General features: G+C 38.9%; 1 protein-coding gene across 1 annotated transcript in view; it reads left to right on the top strand.

The window, feature by feature from the left end:
• Positions 1 to 17,565, top strand: part of bin3 (bridging integrator 3) — a 193,758-nt gene that overhangs the window by 81,752 nt on the left and 94,441 nt on the right. Inside the window, exons 5-6 of the mRNA XM_073058353.1 lie at positions 3,642 to 3,778; positions 6,723 to 6,763. Coding sequence (XP_072914454.1) covers positions 3,642 to 3,778; positions 6,723 to 6,763 — 178 coding nt within the window. The remainder of the gene's footprint in view (positions 1 to 3,641; positions 3,779 to 6,722; positions 6,764 to 17,565) is intronic.

The following is a 17,565-nucleotide window of genomic DNA, read 5'->3' as shown; positions in this document are numbered from 1 at the left end:
TGGAGTACTTTCAGTTCTGGTCATCTCCCTACAGGAAGGATGTGGATATTATAAAGATAGTGCAGAGGAGATTTACAAGGATGTTGCTTGGATTGGAGGGCATACCTTATGGGAATAGGTTGAGTGTACTTGGCCTTTTCTCTTTGGAGAGATGGAGGATGAGGGGTGAACTAATAGAGGCATTTAAGATGATGAGAGGCATTGATCGTGTGGATAGCCGGAGGCTTTTTCCTAGGGTTGAAATGGCTAACATGAGGAGGCATAGTTTTAAGGTGCTTGGAAGCAGGTACAGAGGGGATGGGTGGCCGCATGGAATGCACTGCCGGCGGTGGTGGAAGCGGATACAATAGGGTCTTTTAAGAGACTCTAGATAGGTACATGCAGCTTAGAAAAATAGAAGGCTATGCAGTAGGGAAATTCTAGGCAGTTTCTTGAGTAGGTTAAATGGTTGGCACAACATTGTGGGCCAAAGAGCCTGTAATGTGCTGTAGATTTCTATGTTCTATGTTAACTCTTAACACCCTTACTAATCAAGAAACTATCAACCTCTGCTTTAAATACAACCAATAATTTAACCTCCTCAGCCATCTGTGGCAATGAATTCCATGGATTCACCACCCTCTGGCTAAAGAAATTCCTCCTTATCTCTGTTCTAAAGGGACATCCTTCAATTCTGAGGATGTGTCTCAGGGTCCTAGACTCCCCCTCTGTCGGAAACATCCTCTCTACATCCATGGCAACATCTATGGAAAAGGGTACAGCTGACATTTCAGGCCGAGGCTGAACACAAGGTGTGCTTGGCCATTTCCATAGATGCTGCCTGGCTGTTGAGTTCCTCCAGGATTCTGTGTGTGTTGCTTAGATTTCCAAAATTTGCAGATTTCTCTTTCTTTCAATATTCAATAGGTTTTAATGAGATCCTCCCTTCATTCTTCTTAATTCCAGTGAGTACTAGCTGATGCAAATAAACTATTCACTTCTGCTACTCCTTGCAACATGGGCACGCTTCAGTCATTCAGAACAACTCATAGTACTGAAACTCATTTTTATTCACCTTGAATTTAGAAGAAAGAAGTGACATTTGAATTGCATCACTGCCAAATTCTTTACAGCCAATTTTAAAATGCAGTCATTCTTGTGGGTAATGATGCGTCACATTTCAGCATAATCAGCTTACAATGAGATAAACAATTTGGTGACTTTACGTATTGTTCCAGGGACAAATGTTTGTAAGGATATTGAAGTAAAATGGCCTTACACTTTTTTCAAGATAGTGCTCAGGATCTTTTACATCATTCAGAAGCCAGCGCCTCCTCAGATAGCAACACACTCAAAATGCAGGAGGAACTCAGGTGAGGCAGCATCTACAGAAAAGAGGAAACAGTTGAAGTTTCATGCCGAGATCCTTCATCAGGACTGGAGAGAAAGAGACCTCCTCAGAGTTCAGTATGGCTACAATACTGTTTTGGAGAGTCAGTTTGGATCTTGTGTTCAATTCTGGAACCACCAAGTCTGACAAATATATGGCTGAGCTGACATTATGCTTACTGCCAGTGACCTTCATATCTGATAACTTGATGCATCACTCCCGAGTCACTGCAAGAACTCTTGTTTGTTACTGAAAGGGAAAGATTTCTTGTGAAATGTACTCCTACAGTCTAATGAAAATTTTCATAATGTGTGTCCTTCATCACTGGCAAGCAAGCTAGTATATGTTTACTAGAAACTAATTAAAACTTAATATGGCAATGAAACGAAAAGAGTAAATTAAATTAGTAGCCTAGCAGAGTGATCATGTTTGGAAGAGTTAGTCATTTTACACTGTGAATACAGAGCCTTGAATACAATGCCACTGTACGATGAGTATATGATTACATATTAGAACTGAACAACAATTGCAGTACATTAAAACCTCAAGATGTGCTTTTGCTTGCACAAGCTCTTGCACCCATTATACTTTTAAAAATAACATGAGAGATTTAGATGTATGTTATGTAATGTAGCTAAATGGTCACTGACAAAGAAAAAGTGAATGTTGCATGACTCACACTAAAATGATAATTGACATTCTGCAACTCAAGCTGGATGTTGAGATTTTTTTTGTTAAAATGCTGAATGCTGGAAATAAAACAGCTTTAATGTATTTCTTGTCTTCAGCCTGATGTGGAATTATATTAGCGGCCTTTAGAGGAAAGCATCATTTTAGCAAAAGCCAACTTGAAACATTTTGAATTGTACTGCCTAGATTTATATCTTGTTCCCTAACCTTCCATTTTGTATCCACTGAATCTAGTAAATAAAAAGACAGGCTTTTTAAATTTGCCTTCCTTGACCTCAGGAAATCCCAATAGCTACGTAGCCATTGAAGTGCTTGCTTCTGAAACCATTTGTATAGCAGGAAACATAAGGTAGCATTTACACACACCACATTTCCAAAAACAGCAATGAGATAATGATCAGGTAACTACAAGAGATTATAGTTGGACAGTAAGTATTGGCCAGGTGACTACCATAATACACTTCCTCACAAGACTGTCATGAGATCTTTATCCAGTTGAGACGATGGATTGGGACTGTAGTTTAATGTATAATTTGAAAGATGTTCACTCTAACACTGTAGCACCTATCGAACATAATTTGAATCTCCTGTACTCATCTCTGGTGTTGATCTTTGACATGCAGATACACTTTTAATTCAAAAGCAAAAATACAATCTATTGCACTACATTTAAAACTGTAACAACCACATATCTGTAACAACTCTTCAACCTGGTAGCACCATGAGCAAGCTGTGAAGGTAGATGACACTATTTGTTAGGTTTTGACCATGTTTTTTAGCGCTGGGAGTAGCAGACCAGGTCCGAATAGTATCAAACCTGGCAATGATTCTGAGAAATGGAGAACAGTTTGCACCTCGCTGAGTGAACTGTAAAAAAGACAAAACAAAAAACCAGAGATTTTAAATACAGCAAAAGAATGACTTTTAAGTACACGCCGTTTTCCTCCAATCTACTGATTACAGAAATATGAAATGACTTGAACCATTTCTAATTCAGTCATTTGAGATTTGAGTATTGAGATTCTCCTTTTCACTCTTGCATTCCCTCCCAACTTAACTACATAATAATATGACTTGTCATTTCTTGTCTCTCCAAATGTTTCATTTCAGTTATTTTTTTCTTGTCTTATATTAATCCTAGCATGGGGGATGTTGGCACATGCCCATTTTAGAATAACACAAGTATTGCAAGGCAGTGAAGCTTCATATTCAGCTTAGGCTGATGCTGCCATTTCAAAATATATGTCATGTTGGCGTGTAAATCACAATCCTTTTGAAATAAAAACCACACACAAAGGCACTACCTTACTTTCCTTCATAAAGACATATTAATAGCTCAAAATCTGTATAAATCTTGGGAGTTGATAATCTCTTTAACATAAAGGAGGATGGATGGAGTTCACGCTTTATTAGAAGAGCATTAAAGCATTATGAATGACAGATAGAGGAATATCAGTGTTAGTATGTTTATTTTGCTGTTTCAAGGAAAAGACATTGAATGGGTCTGGATGATGAGTATGATGCGTTTACTTTACCTAATTAATACTTTTTCAATTAAGTGCTGTAACATTCTCCTCGGCAGCAATGTCAAAATCCGCAGTGAAAATTTCGACAGATCTGTTGGCCAACCCTTTGTGTGATCAAGATCAAACTTTCATGGAGACGGTAACTGCTCTGGACACTGCAATGCGCAGAATGGACGCCTTCAATCAGGAGAAGGTTTGCACATTTTGTTTCACGTTATTTAAACGGCAAAGTAGAGCAAGTTGCTCTATCAGGATAGTGTAGTGCTGGATGTACCCTAAATTGAGTCATAGAGTTAGACAGCACGGAAACAGGTCTTTGGTCCAACTCATCTGTGTCAATCAAGTTGTTTACCTCAGCTAGCCCACTTCCTGATGTTTGATCCATAACTCTCTAAACCTTGCTTATTCAAGTGCCTGTCTAAATTCCTTTTAAGTGTAATTGTACCCACTTGTACCCCTTCCCCTGGCAGTCTGTTCCATATACAGATCGTCCTTTGTGTGAAAACGTTGCCCTTCAAGTTCCTTTAAAATTCTTCTTCCCTTACTTTAAATAAATACGTTGTAGATTTTAGGCTGCCTTATCCTGGGAAAAAGGCTGTGGTCATTCATCTTATCTTTGCTCCTCTTGATTTTATAAACCTTTGGAAGCCACCCCTCAGCCTCCTTTACTTCAGGGAAAATAGTCCCATCCTATCCATTTCCTCCTGACTATCCTACTTAAACAATTTGGAAAATCAAAATCTGAGTGATCAGTAAGTCTGCACAGCTAAAAATTGATTGTAAAAGTAGATCTGACTTGCCCTGATGTGGGATTTCAACCTCCCTTATTGACAGTTCATTTCCTCCCACTGATTCTGCTCAACTGGCTAAGTTTTTCCAGCAGATTGTTTGTTGCTCTCATTTCCAGCTTCTGAAGTATCTTGTATGCTCCATGATGGTTTGACTATATGTGACTTGAGTCAAACAAGAGGCAAATTTTAATGCCCTCTGAAGTAGCTAGCACTGTGATTGTGAAAACATTTAAGGGAGGATTGGCTTTTAAAAGGGTCATATCAAGATTCTAAGGGCAGCATGTTCCTGTTATAGTGAAGAGCAGACATACTAAGGTCAGTGGACCGTGGCTGACAAAAGGGAAAGAGGCTCTGGTGAAGAAAAAGAATGAAGTGTGCATTGCTTTAAGGCAGCTGCGTATAATTGAATGCCTTGATGAATATAACATATTTAGAGGAAGCTTAAGAGGGAAGTCAGGAAGGCAGGAAGAGGGTCTGAGTTAAATTGGCAGGCAGAGTTAAACATAATCCCAAAGGGTTCTTCAGTTATATTGGCCACACTGGATCTTTATTCTCCAGAGCACAGGAGAATGCGCTCCAGACAATAAAGAGAAAGTCCCCAGTGGTCTAGTGGTTAGGATTCAGCACTTTCATGATTGCGGCCTGGGTTCGTAACCCCGGTCATAGAAGATTCCTGGGGCACCACGGTAGCGTTGCAGTTAGCGTGATGTTATTGCAGTTCGGAGCGCATTGATTTGGCTAGGATTAAATCAGTGGTTTGCTGGGCAGTTTGAATGGCTGGAAAGACCTGTTCCGTACTGAATCTCTAAATAAAATTAGTAGATAAAAAAATAAAATCAACAATAAGGGGCGACATCATAGAAGCTTATAAAACTGTGAGGGGTATGGATAAGATGGACAGTCATAGTCTTTTTCCTAGGATTAGGGAGTTGAAAACTAAAGGACACAGATGCTAGATAAGAGGGGAGAAATTTAAGGGAAGGTAGTTTGAGAGGTAATGTTTTTACACAAGGTGGTGAGAACCTGGAATGAGCTGCCAAAGGAAGTGGCTGAGGTGGGTATAATTGCAACATTTAAGAGGCATTTGGATAGGCAGATGGAGGAAAAGGGCTTTGGGGATTAAGGGCTGAACACAAGAACTGGGAATAGCAGGGAGGTTGCTGTGGTTGACATGGACCACTTGGCCCAAAGGTCCTGTTTCCTTGCTGTATGGAATGGATATGACTCTATGATCCATGAAGTACATGTTGTTGCTTTATCTCCTCTCAAGCTGTAATCCAAATTGTATCTTCTTCGACCTTTCCTCAGCCACTTCTCTAACGTATTCTTGAGTGCTGTAATGGTCTCTGGTACAATTACTAACTAGGTAGAATATTGCATAGTTTCACAGCCCTCTTAATTATCTTCCATCTAAAGTCTTTTGAATTTAATCTTGTATTATTTTTACTTAATAATGTACCTTTTCATAATTATAAACTAATACAGTTACACTTTGTGCCATAGTTTTCAAGACTTTCTTTGTATTTGTGTTTCTTCATACTAAGCAGTAGTGTGCTGATCGGGGCTACTCTGTCTCTGATTGCCCAACAACCTTCCTATCATGTGAAACTCCAAAGAGAAATCCAGTGGAGTCACCTTGGTTTGGGGTATACAGAGAGGAACTTTGTGTTGGCAGGAGAGTTGGTCATGGGGGGAATCTGATTTGCAAAATAAAAAGGCAAGATAGTTAGCATTGTTTGATACAAGATCCAGTCAAGGATGCATTTCCTGAAAGGATAGTGAAAATGAACTTATTACAGCTTTAAAAGAAAATTAGTTAACCCAACTAATGTTACAGGGCTGAGAGGAAAGTGCAATGAAACAGTACTCTGAATCCATAGTCAATGGGATGGCAGAAGTGCTAAATGCCACGTTTGTGTATAAGATTCCATGATGTAGCTTGGGGTTTTTGAGAGGCTTCCTTATGGATTGTTTGGGAGGAATGACATTTCACTTGTATGTGAAGCTGTGGGCGAATCTATTTCCTATCTCCATTCCAAAATAAGTAGAGTAATATCTGGTGTTTGGATTTGTCTGCGTCAATTAAATACTTCCATGTCTGTTCAAATGAGCTTGGAGGTCAACCCCAAAACGTAATGTAGTCATATAGAAGTAGTGAAAATCAGAGATTAAAAATTGAAATTTATGTAAATTGTCTTGTACAGCTTGATATGAAAATTATTTGCACCCTAATACATTGGAATTACCCACATGCTTTTTTATCTTCATTTTTGCATGCATCCTTTACTTCTAACTTGCACTTCCTTTCATGGTTCAGTATATTTATGCAAAGTGTTTCTTTATCAGGTCAATCAGATTCAGAAAACCAGCATTGAACCCTTAAAAAAGTAAGTACAAAACTTTTATTAAATGTATGTTCTTGTTGGAATATGCCTGGTATGGTTGTTTGAAAGAAGGAAATGATGGATGTATTAACAGATGCAGTAAAAGGATAATCTGTTTCTTCTGTTAATTATTGGTCACAGCTAATCTAGTGTGCAAGTTAATTCAGGAGTGAAACCATTCACCCACTTATCTAGTTCTTAAAACCATTGTCAATTCCGCATGCACTGCATTTTTTAAGGATTGAGACCGCTGACTGCAAAAGAGAGAGCTTTTCCTTGTACTTTCCATAGATCCTTTGCTCATCAATTTAAGTCTTTATCCTTTGGAACTCGACTCCTCCACTAAGTGAACTGTTTGCTCTAGTTCCTTCCCTAAACCTTGTCAAGATTTCGAACACCTTCTTTGAAGAGAGCCTTCTCAGCCTTCTTTGCTCCAGAGGGAACAATCTTAGCTTCTCCTGTCTTCCTTGTAAATTAAATCCCTCTTTCCTGGAACATCCTTTATCCAGCACTTCCTGCACTCTACTGGTGTGTGGTTTCTTCTGATGTTCAGTGGCTAGAATTTACTCTGATTGTGGCCAAGCCACAATATAATGATCCAACATAATCTCCTTGTTCTGTTTGTCTGTATCAGAATAAGTTCACGGAACGTTTATACTTGAACATCACAGTATTGGTCCATTGGCTCATAACATCTGGGACATCTGGGAGTACAAAAGGACCTTAGGGGATAGATGAGGGGGTAGGTTGGGAAGTTTCTAGCAGATGAATCAGCCAGTGAGTGAGAGTCACAAGCCAAGCAAATCTGAGTCACCAAAATCACTGTCTATTCCCACTGAATAGCGAAGTGAAAAAGTATTTAACACACTCCAGAAGCAGAAGCAAATATTTCTCATCTGTGAAGCCAGCACTGATGGCTATAAATTCTAGATAGTGAACCCCATCCCTCCGGACTTGCGTTATTCTATATTTATTCACGACTAGTTGATTCTGTGGTGAATTTGCCTGAAGTATTAAATAGGCCCTGCCAGAAGAAACAGGTATAGGTTACCAAATGAGGGCAATTCATTCTTTTGAAATTCTTCAATTTTTTGCCTGTGTACTTGGCAGTTTGTAAAGAATCAACATATGATTCTTAACAAAAGTACATATGAGTTGAGAACAGATTCAGAACTTTCGTGTGAAGGCATGAAAGATTCTTCTGTTTTTGCCCCCTTGGAACCTTCTATTCCACTCTTGCTTGAGTGCAGCTATGTTTTTTAGTCTGCTGCCTTGAGATCTGTGGGATAGAAACAGCAGAATAATATCCTGGAGCCCAGTGGAAATTTGTTTTAGAAGTCAATTGCATGTGGTTCTTCATTATATCCCCCTGCTGATTATAACAGGCCAGTCCAAACTTGATTTGAATTGACTAGTAATTTTTCAATGACTAGTACCTTTCCATCACTGGAGGCCAGTTTCAGTCAGAATCAAAATCAGATTTAATATCACTGGCATATATCGTGAAAAGTGTTGTTTTGCGGCAGCAGTACCGTGCAGTACATTGTCATAAAAAACCTATAAATAACAATAAGAAGTACATATATAAAAGTAAATTAAATAAGTAGTGCAGAAGGGAAAAATAGTGAGGTGGTGTTCATGGGTTCATTGTCCATTCAGAAATCTAATGGCAAAAGGAAAGAAGCTGTTCACTTTGAGTGTGTGTCTTCAGACTCCTGTACCACCTCCTTGAAAGGGCATGTCCTGGGTGAAGAGAGTCCTTAATGATGGCTGGAGCCTTTTTGAGGTATTGCCCTTGAAGATACCTTCGATGCTGGGGAGGCTATACCCATGTTGGAGATTACAGAGTTTGCAACCTTCTGCAGCTTTTTGCAATTCTCTGTGATGGTCCCTCCATACTGGAGGATAGTGCAACAAGTTAGAATGCACATCATGGTACACTTGTAGAGATTTGTTAGACTCTTTGGTGACATACCAACTCTCCTCAAACTCCTAAGGAAATGCTATTGCTGTTGTGCTTTGTTTGTAATTGCATCCATGTGTTGGGCCCAGGATAGATCCAGAGATATTGAAAACCAGGAACTTGAAGCTGCTCACAGTTTCCACTGCTGATCCCTCGATGAGAGCTGGTGTGTGTTCCCTCAACTTCATCTTCCTGAAGTCTACAATCAATTCCTTGGTTTTACTGATGTTGTATGCAAGGTTGTTGTTGCAACATCACTCAAACAGCTGATTTATCTCACTCCTGTATGCCTCCTCGACACCATCTGAAATTCTCCTAACAATAGTTGTGTCATCTGCAAATTTATAGATGGCATTTGAACTGTGCCTACCCACACAGTCATGGGTGTAGAGAGAGTAAAACAGTGGGCTAAGCGCGCATCCTTGAGGTGCACCAGTGTTGATTGCCAGTGAAGAGATGCTATTTCTGATCCACACTAACTGTGGTCTCCTGATGAGGAAGTCAAGGATCCAGCTGTAGAGGGAGGCACAAAGGTCTAGGTTTTGGAGCATATTGATTAGTACAGAGGGGATGATGCGGTTAATCTGTAATCAATAAACAGCAATCTGACATAGGTATTGCTATTGTCCGGGTGATCCAACATTGAAAGGAGAGCCAGTCAGATTGCATCTGCTGTAGACCTATTGTGGCAATAGGCAAATTGCTTCAGCAGGAGTTGATTCTGGCCGTGACCAGCAAAATGATAGCACAATACCAACTATCTTTTGATTTTTCACGAGCTGAAGTCCATGACATAGGAATTATGATTTCATCATTACTGGCATGATGGAATTATACTAAACAAGAATCAATGGGAATCATGCATGTGTTGCATGCACACATACAAACTCTCTCACTCAGAAATACTATTTCATCTCTTTGGCTTTCTTGCGTATGAACAATTTCAGGTCAATGTGCTGCTGCCATCAACCTGCCAGCTTAGAAAGTTTCACATCTGTGTTGGACCATTATAATGGAGAGCATGTTATTGGTCAGAGAATGCCCCTTGGATAAATGTATAGAATTTGAACATGCAATTGTGGCCGATTTGTCTGCAATGTTGAAGCAATGTCTTGTGATTGCAAGCCATATCCTCAGGTAAAGTTTTAGATTGGGATTCCGTCATCTATTTAGATGGATGCTGATGATCTGCGGTTCTCTGTGTGACTTTACTTCTCCTGATCTGCAACCAACTGTGGATGCTCAATCAGCGAGGAAGATTTGCAGTAGTGCAGTTACATCTCAAGTGTCTTACTAAATGTGATTTGCTTCAATATAATTTTGAAGAAAATTTTAACTGCTCTATTTCTTTGTGGAACTTTCTTTAGATTGGAATAACATGCAAATAAGAGATAGATAGTATATTTAGTATATGCGGTCAACAAAATAAGTCATAAATAAGAACCAAAAATGCTTGAAACAGGCAGCAGGTTGGGAAAGTTAATGTGAAGAATTAGTATTTTAGATCAGTGACCTTGTACCTGAACCAGGAAATGTTAAGGAATCAAAGTTTTTAATGTTGCACAGAAAGGAAAGGTGGTGACAGAAGAAAGGGAAGGGTGATAAAGTGGTGGAGGTCAAGAGAGATTGAATGACACAAGTAGCAGTGATGCTGTTTAATCGAGAGTGTGTGGAAGGCTGGACTGTTAATAGATGTAACTACCAAAGAGTGAATGAGAACAAGAGGAGAAAAGATGCTGGGACAGTGAGTTAATGGAGCACTGCAGCTGCTGGGAACACTCAATATCGTGTACTGTTTAATTATTGTCACATAGACTGAGGTACAGAGAAACACTATTGTTTTGCATTCCTGATGTGGATCTTGGGAAGGAGGTAGAAGTGGGCTGTGTATGAATGGCTAAAGTGAGCTCTGTGCGACTCTAGCCAGATGATCATTATTGGGGCCGTGTTCTGCCAGAAGGTGTCGGAGAGCTGGTATTCAGCTTCTGTGAGATAGACATCAGTTTGTCCAGCATCAACAGTGCCATTACTTGGTGCCCATCTATTTCCAGCAACCATAATATTTTGTATCTCACTGTTCCAGCAAGTTTACTTCTTAACACAAGAGATTCTGCAGATGCTGGAAATCCAGAAATTTGTGTCAATTAATCTCTGAATCACTGTACTATCACATACATTCACATTTTATGCTCCTCTCCTTTCCCTGGAGTTCAAAGTACGTTTAGTTTCTAATCTTTGTTGTTTCTGCTGCAAGGTCATTAAGCAGAAATGTTAACCTAATTTTTTTCCCCTAAGTATTTTCATGATATTCTCTTTTCTATCAACTTTGCACCATCTGCAACTTTTGCTTTTCTCAGTAATTCAGCTGTGTAGTCAAATGTTGGGATTTCAGACAGTGACTGTAGTGCAAAGGAACTTCACTTACGTTTTGAGCAACACAAACAAAATGTTGTTTGATCTCAGCAAGTTAGGCAGATCTACTGTATAAAGGGGAGTAAATAGTTAAATAGTTAAATAAATAAATGTTTCAGGCAGATGTTTACCATTTGCTTTTTAATCTCTTTGGGTATCCTGAGATCATGATGAATGGCATATAAATAGAAGTCATTCTTTTTTGATTTAATTAGAAAAAAAAATACTCTTGCGAAGTTAATAGGACAAAAATAATGATTGATGTCTAATCTAAATAAATATCTAATTTAAACTGAAAATAATTCACAGGGACGAATTAGTGCCCTTTCTAGACTCAAGTTGAATTTGGCCTCCATTGGGAAACCTGCAATGCTGAGCATCATAAACATGTGCTTTTATGCATGTTTTGAACACTACGTAATTGCTTTGCAACAAGAATAGAGTCTGACTTTTTATCCTGATGCAGAATTTCAGACCAAAATGCCACCAGTTCTTATCCCTCCCATAGATGCTGCTCTATCTGCTGTGTTCCTGCAGCAGGTTGTTGCTTCAGATTCCAGAGTCTACACTGTCTTGTGTCTGCTTTTTTATTTGGTTTTTATGTACTCAGACAGGTTGGAATGTACTACAAAGACAAATTCATGGTAAGAAATATAATTTAAGTTTATGTATTAAGATTATACATAAGTAAACTTAGCAAAACATACAGTCCAGATAGATTTAAAACAAGTACCAAGTTAGTCTTAAACACTTGGAAAATGCCTTCATCATGAGCATGTTTTCACAGTCCAATAAACAACAGATCTGTTGGTGGATGCTGCCTTTTATAAGCTTACTGATGTGTTTATACCTGGATGAGGTAATATGCTTGCCTTCCCAGTAGACCTCACATGTTGCCTTAGAAACGCATGTGTACCAGGTCAGAATAATAGCTGTCTTGCATACAAAGCCAGTATTAGACCTCAATATAAGGAGCTTTTGATCAGGTCAAAGCAAAGAGATAGTGGTGAATCACACACGAAGGATTGCCTGTACAGCTGACCTAGCTATTGTTTAATTAATTTCTTGATGAAGGTTGAACACTCAGTCAAGGGCTTTATACAGGTTCTGATCTCCAAATCAGATTTCCCAGCTCACGCAGTTAAAACCAAGTCATCAAGAAAAATAAAATCAAAATTATTCTCAGGTTGCTTATGGAGGGAGCACTAGGTAAGTTCATATATTTGATTGCCCAGTAAAGAGCTTTTATTGTACCTAGTGAACAAAGTATACCGTCTATAGATCCCACCATAGTCTTCCTCCTCCATTTCCCGTTCAGCCCAACAGCTCTCCAAGGTCTCAGCTCCTTCATTCCTGCTCTCTTTCATATCCCTGATTTTTATGACAGCAGTGGTGAACTGTTCCAATAGCCCATAATTTGTTGTCAACATAAGTTTGAGTTTGATGGTGCTCAGCATTATTTTTTGAGGTGAGGAACAGATTCTGAAATGTACCAAAGTTGCAGCTCTGGGTTGCATCACAGTGTTATTAGCTTTGATAACGGGGAATCTTACTGATTGCCTCACCATTAATATATATTAATGGATATTGTATAATGTATATCAAATAACATGGTTACTGTGCCTATGAATTTAAATCTCAGTGTTGTATATGGTGACATATATGTACTTTAATAAATTTACTTTGAACTTTGGAATCTTATCTATATTCATCCAGGCACCCATTTAATGAACTTGGAAGCTCTTCAATCTCTAGATATTGAATGTTTTAATAGTTTAACTTGTAAAATAATTTTCGATGTCAATCTCTTTTGTATGTCTTTAAAACTCTTAACCTAATCTTTCTTTCCCTTTCTACTTACTATCTTTTTGTAACTGATATGTTACTGAATTCATTGTTACTATTCTTTCACACTCCTTTTCACTGTCAATTTCAATGGTTTCAGTTAACCATTGTTTGCACTATTCGTTTGGATCCCAGATGTCCAGTTGTCCTCAAAGTTTGAATCTTGCAGATAATTCTAGAGTATTTTAAAATATTGTATTCCACTTCAAGATGGCCTAAAAAGCATAACCTGAACAACTAATGATACGTTTATGCAAAGTTGTTCTGTCTATTTCCAATATGTTGAATTATCAGAGAAGTGCTGCAGTCTGAAGAGCAAATTTGTGCGCAAGCAGTAAAGCAAACAACTGTATATATATGGAAGCAAACTCAACTAAAGTAAATGCCTTTCTTTTCTGAATCTATATGTAGGAACTTGCTGTGCAAAAACTGGCAGACCCATTAGCCTCTGAAACAATAGTGACAATGCTTTGGAAGCAATTAGCATTTTGGGCCACACTTAAGAATTTGAAATGGCAAAAGGCAATTACATGCTTTTCCAAGGCACTCCTGGGCCTACTTAATATTAAACTTTAGAGTGCACAATTGCCAAGTATTTGTGTGTTTAGTACAGTACTCCTTTCAAAAGCTTGCCAAGATCCATCAGCACTACACAGTACAATATCAGATTGGGACAGAGACTGTGATGAAGGTCTGAATGCCTATTTTAAAATATTCCAGAATTATCTGTAATATACAGGAGATTTCTTGTGGCATTTAACTGAGGCAATTAACAAAACTGACTCCACACTACAAAAGGGCATATAATAACGTCTGTCCTTAATTAAGCATTCTTGAAAATTATTCTGATTTTCCTTAAAGACGACAGGATTCAAACTATAACTTATAGTCTTATAGACAACTGGGCATCTGGGGCAAAAGTGAATAGGGCAAACAGTTGTACATCTGCTTAACTGGACCATTGAAATGGACAGTGCAAGGAGTGTGAAAGGATAGTAACAATGACTTCAGTAACAAATCAGTTATGAAAAGATGGAAAGTAGAAAGGGAAAGAAAGATTAGGCTGAACACAGAAGGCAAAGAGTTGGGATATAATGCACTTGGAGTATTGCATGGTATTCTGAACAGTACACTAAGATAAAGTTAGACTAGAGAGGGTACAAAAAAGATGCATGAGGATATTACGTGGTTTGGTGGGCTTGAGGTATCTGGAGAAATAGCGTAGGCTAGGTCTGTTTTCCCTGGAGCAAAGAAGGTTGAATGGTGACATAAAATTATGAGAGGTGTAGATAGCCAGTTGTTGTTTCCCATGGTAGGAGTGACTAAAACTAAGGTACGTGGCTTTAGGTGGAGAGAGGAGGTGTAAAGGCAATCTGAGGGGTAATTTTTTTACACTACGATTAGCTGGCATGTGGAATAAGCTGCTTGAGGAGGTGGTGGAGGCTGGATCAGTAACAATTAAGAGGCATCACAAAAGCTACTTGAATGAGCAAGACATAGGGGGATGTTTAATTAAGGCAGGCAGGTGGGATTACATAGTTGGTAGACATGTGGTGAGCCAAAGGGCTTGATTCATGCTGTGCAACTCGATGACAGCCTGATTTCAGAATCATTTCATGGTGATTTTGCACTTTTGTTGGGGGTTTTAAAAAAAGACAATGATTTGTCCGGCAGCAACAAATGCAATAATGGCAGAGAAGTGCAAAGATATCCTGCTGAAAGAAGTTCTAAACACATTAAAATTTTCATGAATGAGGGAGATCAGAACAAGAAAAGATGAAAAGTAAGTTAAATCAATATCAGGTTTCTTACTCTGGCTAACTGACATCAGTCGTGAGATTTGATGTTTTGTGGCAGGAAAACAGTGCAGGCATAACAAATTGCTATAAATTACAGAAAAAATAAATAATAGTGCAAAAGAAAATGGTGAAGTAGTGTTCATGGACTACAGAAATCTGATGGTGGGGGGGGAGGTGGGGGAAGAAGCTGTTTCCAAAGCACTGAGTGTGGGTTGTCAAGCTCCTGTACCTCCTCCCTGATGGGTAGTAATGAGAAGCGGGCATGTTCCAGATGGTGAGGGTCCTTAATCAGAATCTTAATATGTTCATATCTTGTTGCGGTTATGTTGCTGCGTGAGTTGACCAGAGAAGTATTTGGTGACTCTAAAACAAGGTGTTCTTAAATTTTCAGGATCCTTATCATAATCTGTTTCTGTTGGTTAAGGGAAGCTGATCAGGCTTTTTGTTTCAAAATAAAAGAATAAAGACTTGCTGGATATAACATTCAGCAGCAGGATATACCAACGGCTAAATATGTCTTTCCTATTTGTCAGTAGTCCCTGATCGTGTTCAGTCTTGTATCTAGCAATGTAAGGCCTTAGAAGTTTAGTGTTGCAAACTGTATTATCAACCTATGAGGAATTATGATTTACCAGTGGCTTTTATGTGCCACTGCTATTAAGAATGCACCATTCTAAGCCTCTCAGAATTAATTTCCCTGTTCTTTCAGGCTAACTCCATGAAGAGTGAAATTGTGTACGAGTGATAGAGAGCATGTAGAATTGAGGTTCAGTCTCTGACAGGCAGGCTCCACAGCTTTACTGTAGGAGCAGATGGAATGTGGTTTCTCTGTATTATTGGGATTCTGTTAGAGGTTATACTGACCACAACATTTTGACCACTCTTTGACTAATTATTGAGCAATTGGTTAAAATAGCTGAACCCAGTTAAGTTAGAGTGCGGCAGGCACACAACATTACCGCAAAAATTTGGAATGGGCAGGAGTAGTGGCGAAGATGGCTGTCATTCGTGGAACAAGGGAAAACAAGAAACAGAAGTAGGACCAGATCATTCAGCCTCTTGTGACTAAGTCACCTCCATGGACACTAGCCTCTGTAGTATCCAGGGCAGCTTCAAGAAGCAGTGCCTCAAAAAGGACCCCATCATTTAGCAGCCATCATTAAGGTCCCCCACCACTCAGGTCATGCCTTCTCATTGCTACCATCAGGAAGGAGGCATGGGAGCCTGAAGGTGTGTACTCAACAATTCATGAACAGCTTCTTCCCCTCTACTGTTTCCCCAGTTTCTGAATGGACATTGAACCCAAGAACACTACTTCACTACTTTTTTTTCACTACTTATTTAATTTTACTTACTGTAATTCATGTTTTTTCTTTATTATTATGTATTGCATTGTATGACTGCCACAAAGACAACAACCTTCACAACATATGCTGGTGATATTAAACCTGATTCTGATTCTGCTTTACCATTCAATAAGATTGCGACTGATCTTGTGCATTAGTCACACTATGTGCACTAATCCCTCATTGTCCTTTCCTTGTTGCCCTTAACCTCTAGAAGAACTTGAAATGACTGTCCAACTCTTGTATCCAGTAAATCAGGCTTCAATAGAGGCTTTCTTGACATCATTAATATTTCCTTTGGGTTCACATTTTTACAATGGCAAGCTGTAGTGGACTGGTAGCATTCCAGGAATAAGTATTGTGTTCTTGTTATGTGGCCCTGTATACAATGTTTGTTTTGTCTTGGAGGCACATTAGAGTAAGGAATTGCTAATAGTTTAAAAAAACCTCATCCATATTCTGATGTATTCAATGCCAACGGCTGCCATGGATTTCTGACCACAGACCACGTTTCAATCCATTGTGGTAATCTCCAACATTTCTTTTACAGACAATGAATCCCACTTTTACGTCGTTCTGGATATAAGATCTCAGTATTTTGATAAAATCACTGACAGACTTCCTAGGAACATAGCAGTTAACTTGTAAAATAAAAATGTCGGCTGTAGATTCTATTACTGTTACATTGTGCTTCACAGCAGTTTACTGACCCAGGGAAACCACTACGACACAGCAGTTAACTTCAGAAAAGCAGTTCTAAGACTCCTGTTCTGTCCATTGAAGTTAAGAATTTATTCAGTGGTTTATGCTTGGGAATTTAGCATAATTTTCTGTGCATCTCATATTTCTACGCTCTTTCTTTCACACACAATGATCTAGTATGGTGGGAAAAAAGACTTTTATCTAGTTATAATTGCAGAGATTTACTGATTAGCACTTCTTGCAAACCTTTTCCTTCTTTGGGATGAATACTCTTTACCCATTCATCGACTGTTTGTTAGATCATGCCTGAGCTTTAATGAATGGATAGAGATTTCCCTTTTATTAAGCCATTTTTTTTTAATACTGCTAACACCGACTAACATTTTAAACCACTTGGCTCAAGCAGACTGGTTTCAATTTCACTTCCTGGTGGGTGGATGGACGGACGTGTAGGATCACATTGGGGAGGCAGGCATTCCAGAAGGCTTTTTAAATATCCGATGCCGCCTCTTTTCTCTGTCGCTCTCACTTGATTTTTAGCTTGAATTACACACCTGATAATCTGAGGAAGGAGTCTTCGCATGACGTTGACTGCAGAATGCATGATGTAATTATGAATTCCTCCATCACATTGTGTCTATTAACTTAATGATTTTGGAAAAGTTCTCTGCATTCCTTCAGCCTGAATATCTCCACATATAATGTTTTATACAGTTGCCCAGTTTTTGTCACATTTCC

The sequence above is a fragment of the Hemitrygon akajei genome, chromosome 1 (genome assembly GCF_048418815.1).
Source record: "Hemitrygon akajei chromosome 1, sHemAka1.3, whole genome shotgun sequence".
In the NCBI taxonomy this organism is placed as follows: domain Eukaryota; kingdom Metazoa; phylum Chordata; class Chondrichthyes; order Myliobatiformes; family Dasyatidae; genus Hemitrygon; species Hemitrygon akajei.
Note: the sequence above shows the minus strand (reverse complement) of the source record. Positions and strands in the feature narration are given on the sequence as shown.